The 7320-nt window shown below is 36.1% G+C and overlaps 1 protein-coding gene across 1 annotated transcript in view; it reads left to right on the forward strand.

The window, feature by feature from the left end:
• Positions 1-7320, forward strand: part of LOC107675037 (nuclear receptor coactivator 1-like) — a gene marked incomplete at its 5' end in the record, with an annotated part of 36239 nt that overhangs the window by 9723 nt on the left and 19196 nt on the right. Inside the window, 6 exons of the mRNA XM_016469230.1 lie at positions 2350-2456; positions 2659-2836; positions 3766-3945; positions 4216-4314; positions 5045-5185; positions 6398-6545. Of these exons, the coding sequence (XP_016324716.1) occupies positions 2350-2456; positions 2659-2836; positions 3766-3945; positions 4216-4314; positions 5045-5185; positions 6398-6545 (853 nt within the window). The remainder of the gene's footprint in view (positions 1-2349; positions 2457-2658; positions 2837-3765; positions 3946-4215; positions 4315-5044; positions 5186-6397; positions 6546-7320) is intronic.

Raw genomic sequence — 7320 nt, forward strand, 5'->3', positions numbered from 1 at the left:
TTATTTTCAACCTTAGGCATACACGACTTTCTGGCGAAAGTGAATCTAGCAGCCTGTGTGAAATGCACTAGGCTGTACTTGTCCCTCTCATTTTGCACCAGTACAAATACGTGCACGCGTTGCGCGTTTTGCTTGCTTGAGTGTTTCTGCATTATATGAGTGGCTTTGGAATATAAATCGCAGCACGTTTCAGATGAAAAAAACGCGACTTCTATTTCTGAAACAGACATGGTTTTATGTTTACGCGATGCAACGCAACGTGTAAAAAGACAGTATAAGTCATTATAATCAGTAATTATGTCAACACTGGATGCAACAAATGCCTCGTTTGTAATGGGTTTTAATGTCTCTTCACTCCGGCCGGGACACGGCATCAACAGTATGGTGAGGGGCGTAACATTTCCGTTACACGCTTGAGGTATTCGGCCAATCACAACGCACTGAATAGCTGGCCAATCACAGCACACCTCACTTTTTCAGACCGATGAGCTTTGTAAAAATCGATGCGTTTCAAAAAGGCGGGGCATAGAGGAGAAACAATAATGTACAGTATGTGGAAAATAATGTGCTATTTTAACTTTAAACCGCATAAACACATTTCATTACACCAAATACACAAAATAATGTTCTTTTTAGCAGCATCATATGACCCCTTTAATGGGCATAATTAAGTGTGAAAATAACCGAAGGATATACAGTCAAACCAAAAATTATTCAGAGACCAGATATAATTTGTACATTTTTTTTTACTAGTGGGTGCAGGACACTATTGCAGCACTATTGCACTATGCAGAACTTGCAGCCGTGATTTTGTTCCAGCATGTGTTATTTACTATATTTAAATTAAATAGTGTGATGTATATAAGCCTTATCTCAGCCATCAGTCTGTATGATCACACTGTAAGATATCAGCATCAGCCGACAAAAAATCCATGTCAATTGACCACTATGCAAAATAGAAATAGTTGTGTGGACATTTGAAGTTAACGGTCATTCCCTTTACTTACTTTAAATTGGCCAAACATTCGCCTAACGTCTCTGTAAAACCCCCAAAACTCCTATTTCCTCCCACCAAACTGACCTAATTTTAAACTTTTGCGTTCCAGAGATCAGAACGCAACAAACCAGATTGATGTCGTCGCTTAATTGAGCGCTCTGCAGAAGTTCCTCGTTGAGAGCTACGTTGCTATTATGTGTGTAAATACGGCGCTCGAACTCTGATCTAAATTTAGTCTTTCCTTCAAGAAGTCTTCGCTTAAAATGCAGCCCAAAACAAACAGTCTCATCCTCTCCTCTCTCCAGCTGCTGGACTGAGCCGTGTTCTCATGCGGTCCTTCAGAAGCTTTGATCTCGAGTGGAGAAAGAAGGTTAAGCAGAATAATCATTGACACTTTATATCAGCTCTTTGAATCGAACTGGGACGGGAGTGACCGAATTGTGACTCATCGGTCTCAAGCTTGCTTGCTGCACTTACTGCGGCTGGCTCCTGTCCAAAAGTACCACTTTGCTCACATTAGTGTTAGAGAGGCTTCCGCTGCGTAGCTTTCATCCACCCAGTCCAAGAGAGGAAGGAGGACAATAGTGAAATGATGCATGTTTTTTGTGTGTGAATAAAAGCCGCTTACACATTAGAGAAAGCTCTGATAGATATGGATGTGTAAGATTTGTTGGGAAGGTGTGGATTACATTAACAGCACAAACTGTTCTCGAAACCAGGAACTAAAACGTGAGGCAAAAAAATAAAAAAGTGACTGTGTGTTTCACTGTTATGCTAGCGTTCAAATAACCTGGGGTTGGTAAGATTTATTTTTATGTTTTTGAAAGAAATGTCTTATGCTCACAAAGGATGCATTTATTTGATCAAAAATACAGTAAAAACAGTACTATTTTGAAATATTATTACAATTTAAAATAACTTTTCTTTTTGAGTATATTTCAAAATGTAACTTTTCCTGTGATGGCAAAGCTGGTTTTCAGCAGCCATTACTCCAGTCTTCAGTGTCACATGATCCTTTAGAAATCATTCTAATATGCTGATTTAGTGCTCAAGAAGCATTTCTTATTATTAATTTTTGTGGAAACCATGATATTTTTTTTTTCAAGATTCTTTGATGAACAGTAAGTTTAAAAGAACAGCATTTATTTAAAATAGAATTATTTTATGACTACAAATATCTTGACTGTCACATTACATTGCATACTTTATTATAATTAAATGATTAATTAAATAAGATAAAAAAAAAAAATTGTGTTTACTGACTCCATAGTGTATATTTATGCACTCAAATTTAGACAACGTTGGTATCACTTATCTGGGATTTAAAAATTTTGTTCTTTGTATGTCCACAGAGAAAGCAGCTCTGATGTCTCCAGATGATGAGGTGCAAAAGAGCGACATATCGTCAAGCAGTCAGGGCATGGTGGAGAAGGAAGCCCTTGGGCCACTTCTCTTGGAGGTATGTTAGACTTTTTAAACTGTTTATCTGTTGAAAAGACTGATATTGAGGTTGTATGATGTCAGAGTGTTGCTGTAGACCAGTATTTTTATTTTGTCCTCATCTGAGCCTGGCCCAGTTCCAATAGTTGGGAATGACAAACCTTTGTGCAACATACATCTTATTTTTGTCTTCCATCTCTGTTCTCTGCCTGTTCCACAAGGCCCTGAATGGCTTCTTTTTCGCCGTGAACCGCGAGGGGCGCATTGTGTTTGTGTCTGAGAACGTCACCAGTTATCTGGGTTATACCCAGGAAGAGCTGATGACCTCCAGCGTCTACAGCATCCTTCATGTGGGTGATCACAACGAGTTTGTGCGCAACCTGCTACCCAAGAGCCTTGGTGAGTCTCTCGGTGAGAAGGGCCACAGTAAAAGCAGAATTATAGCTAAAGATTTAACAGAAAATTTTACACCTAACCAGACATGATGCGACATGACAAAATTACAACCACTCAGAAGATATTTGATGATTAATGTACAGTTTTGGCAAGTAGGAATTTGAACCAATGTGATTTCTTTGTGGGCGGGGCTATCAATTGCCATGGTCACCACTGGTTAGAACAAAAACATGTTGCTTGTCGCTTTATTACATTACACTTGTTTACAAAGTGTGTTAGAGGAGAGTAGATAAAGCAACACTGAAATATTTTGAGAGTTTTAACATTTAAAGGCAGTCATAAGATAAATAAAATATTGCTAATCATAATACAAAATACATTTATATTATATACATGCACTATTTTATTTATATATATATATACATATATATATATATATATATATATATATATATATATATTATACTATTTAATATTATATCATATATATTTATATTATTTTTAGTATTTTATTGCAAATAATCATATAAAATAATAAAAAACTTATATATAAAAATTACATATGATAAGACTTTTATATGTGATGATATATATAAAAATGTTAGCTTTTTGTATAATTTTATATTTTATTTTGCTTTGTTGTTATTATTAGCAATATTAATTTAATGTATTAAATTAATATTAAATTTATGTGTATTTGTATTTCATAACCAACTGAGATATGGGAGAAGATATGGTGGTTGAATTGGATTAGACTATGTACTGTATGTTTCTTTTGTGTTAGTTGGCAGGTAGGGTTCTGTGTTGATCATTCACTGTAAATATTAGCACAAAGGTTAGAGGTCAACCCCTTTTTTATATCAGAGCTCAGTGACACTCCACTGGTGGTCTTTTATCTCATACTTACCTTGCACATCTGTGTGTGTTTTCAGTAAACGGTGTGCCATGGCCTCAGGAGCAAGGCCGAAGGAACAGCCACATGTTTAACTGCAGGTTGCTGAAAAGACCTCCAGACGAGGTGGACGCAGAGAACCAGGAGGCCCGTCAACAGTATGAGCTCATGCAGTGCTTCACGGTCTCTCAGCCCAGAGCGGTGCAGGAGGAGGGTGAGGGTGAGACCACACACATACTCAAAGTCATACCCATATAAATATTTAGCTTAGTGCAGGGAGTCTGATGAAGCTGTCATTGGCATGCCAGTGTTCAAATATGAAATCAGTTTTTTGGGGGGGTTTCAAAAGTCTGAGTCCACTAATAAAAATTATTCTATTTTGCATTTTTCTAATTGAATTATGTTTAATCATGTTCTGTACAGATTTATGAAAAAATGCTCGGCATGTGTTGCATATAGCACTTCAAACAATTGTCTCTGTTGTCCACAGACCTGCAGAGCTGTTTAATCTGTATAGCAAGTCGAATGCCTCATCCACCTCAGATCCCTGTCAGTACAGAGTCCTTCATCACTAAGCAGGACCCTACAGGTAGTGTTTCATTATATACACACACAAGTATCAGCTGCTAGGACCTGTTGATCTGACCACGTTATCATCATGGAAGAGCTCATGCAGCGTTATTGTCGTAGGCTAAAACATTTGAACATATTGAATTAAAAATACCTTTAAAAATAGAACAAATATTGCAAAGCAGAAAAACTGTGGCTGAAATAGCTGTTGCTGAAATAAAATGATGAATGAAAAGAAATAGTATCTGTAGTTATCAAGAGAAACTAGTAAGGTTACTGATAACAAAAATGGACACTGGTGTTCACACAGAACATGTTCTTAATTGCTGTAAATGTAAACATGTTAGACTTTAGATTGTCTCGCTCTTTTGCAGTACGTCTCTGTTTTTTCAGCATCTTGTTCTTGAGATGATTTTGATTATAAGCACTTATTTTATAACAACTATAAACAGTTATTTTAAATTGTAATAATATTTCACAATATTACTTTTTAATGTATTTTTGATCACTTAATTACAGCCTTAGTGTGCATAAGAAACTTGTTTCAAAAACTGCTTTTCTTCTGCAAGAACAGAAAACGAAACTATGTTCTTTTTCTGTTTTTGCAGAAGGCAGTGCTAAATGGTTTGTTGTTAAATCTGTGATTTGAAAAGCTTCCTCCTCTTGAACCTGAAGACCTGTTTACAGAATCGAATGATCTTTCCCGATGTTTGATGTGTGTGTGTGTGTGTGTGTGTGTGTGCATGCAGGGAAAATCATCTCTATTGAGACGAGTGCTCTGAGGGCCACAGGCCGACCAGGTTGGGAGGACCTGGTCAGGAAGTGCATCTACGCATTCTTCCAGCCTCAGGGCAATGAGCCCTCCCATGCCAAGAAGCTGCTTCATGAGGGTGAGCGCTTTCACCTCCATTCTAGCCATTTTGAGTAGTACTTGACATTTCAAAGCAGTAATGATCTGCCCTTGCCTTTCTTTACCTAGAGAATTTATGATTTATTTGATGATTTACACTTTTGATTCATACCATTGGTCTCATTCACTTGTTCAATGTGTTCTAATATGCCCAATATCTGATCTGATATTTGATAACTGATCAATCTGTGTATTGTTTCTTCAATTAATCCAGTAGCCAGTTTATATTTACCAGAAAAATCAGTTTTATTATCTGTTTAATTGACCGAACATGTTATTTTCCTCCTGTCAAAGTGCAAGAGGTTATAAAAAGCAATGGATATTTATGAATATAGGATATACAGTGGGTACGGAAAGTATTCAGACCCCCTTAAATTTTTCACTCTTTGTTATATTGCAGCCATTTGCTAAAATCATTTAAGTTAATTTTTTTTCCTCATTAATGTACACACAGCACCCCATATTGACAGAAAAACACAGAATTGTTGACATTTTTGCAGATTTATTAAAAAATTTAAGGGGGTCTGAATACTTTCCGTACCCACTGTACATTACAGTTCAAAATACAGTAACATTGTGAAATACAATTTAATCATATTTATAATATTGTTTAATATAATTTAAAATAACTGTTTTCTATTTTAATATATTTTAATAATTTCATGTATTCCTGTGATGGCAAAGCTGAATTTTCACCAGCCATTACTCCAGTTTTTAGTGTAACATGATCCTTCAGAAGTCATGCTGATTTTCTGATTTGCTGCTCAAAAAACATTTATTCTTGTCAATGTTGAAAACAGCTGTACTGCTATGTGTTTTTGTAGAAACGTGATAGATTTTTTTTTCAGGATTCTTAAAAATAAAAAAATAGAAAGTAAAAAAAAAAAGCATTTTGTAAATGTTTTCATGTTAATTTTGATCAGTTTATTGTATCTTGCTGCATGAAAGTATTCATTTTTGACAGCAAACTTTTGAACGGTAGTGTTAATATGCAGCATACATGTGGATTTATCCTAAATTGAGAGAATACTGTATGTAGTGCAGGCTTACTGATAAATCATGGTTTTTGAGTGAAAATGTTTGCATGCAATTATAGTTAGCAAATGAGACTCATTGTTGCTAAGTTGATATTTGTAAATGTGGTAACTCTAAAACAAACTAGTTTTTATGCTCTGTGTTTGTGTGTTGACAGTGATGACCCACGGCATGGCCATCAGTCCTCTGTACCATTTCACACTCAGTGACGGGACGTCCCTCAGTGCGCAGACACGCTGCAAATTCTGCTGCCCCCCAAACCCAGACGTACAGCCCTTCATCATGGGCATTCACACTATAGACAGGTAGCTGATGATGTCCTTTGCATTTATATGAGCACAACCCTCTATGGACACCCTCTACGCCAGACTGATATACTATATATATATATATATATATATGTATATGTGTGTATATGTTTGTAAAATATCTGAAAGTACACTCTTAACATCAGTCAGTCAAGCATTATAATATGATATTATGATAATCAAGTATTATTTAATGATAGAACTTTAGTAATTAGAATTAAAATTTGGTAACCATGTATGAATGCATAGACATTTTAATTGAATTTAGGATTGGTGGTGGTGCTTTTTTGGTCATTCAGAGTTTCTGTAAAAAAAAAAAAAAAAATGGGGAAAAAACTAACAATAATACTGATAAGATAATAATAATACAAATTCTACTAATAAGAACAGTATAAAACGCACTAAGGATTAACAAGCTGCTGGATTAATGAATATTAATCAGGTTGTGTGCATTCGCTCGAACTGATTTACTGAAATCAAAACAGGGATGACAATAGGTGAGCACCAGCCAATGAGATTGCCATTTGCGCATTATTACCGTCCACTACCGGAAAACCCGGTATCGTTTACATGTAGCGCGTCAATTCTGCATGTATGTAAGACTCTCTCACTCTTTCTGCTCTCACCAAAGCGACGGCGAGTCATGCACCGTTACACTAGAGTTCACGGTACGTCAAACACAGGTTCGCTGCGCATCCATTGAGATTAACTGAAAAATAGCACAGATCGCTTGACGGAGAGTGAAACTCTGAAGCGCTCAGTCTGAGTGTGT

Source organism: Sinocyclocheilus anshuiensis, unplaced genomic scaffold (genome assembly GCF_001515605.1).
Source record: "Sinocyclocheilus anshuiensis isolate Anshui unplaced genomic scaffold, SAMN03320099.WGS_v1.1 scaffold776, whole genome shotgun sequence".
Classification (NCBI taxonomy): domain Eukaryota; kingdom Metazoa; phylum Chordata; class Actinopteri; order Cypriniformes; family Cyprinidae; genus Sinocyclocheilus; species Sinocyclocheilus anshuiensis.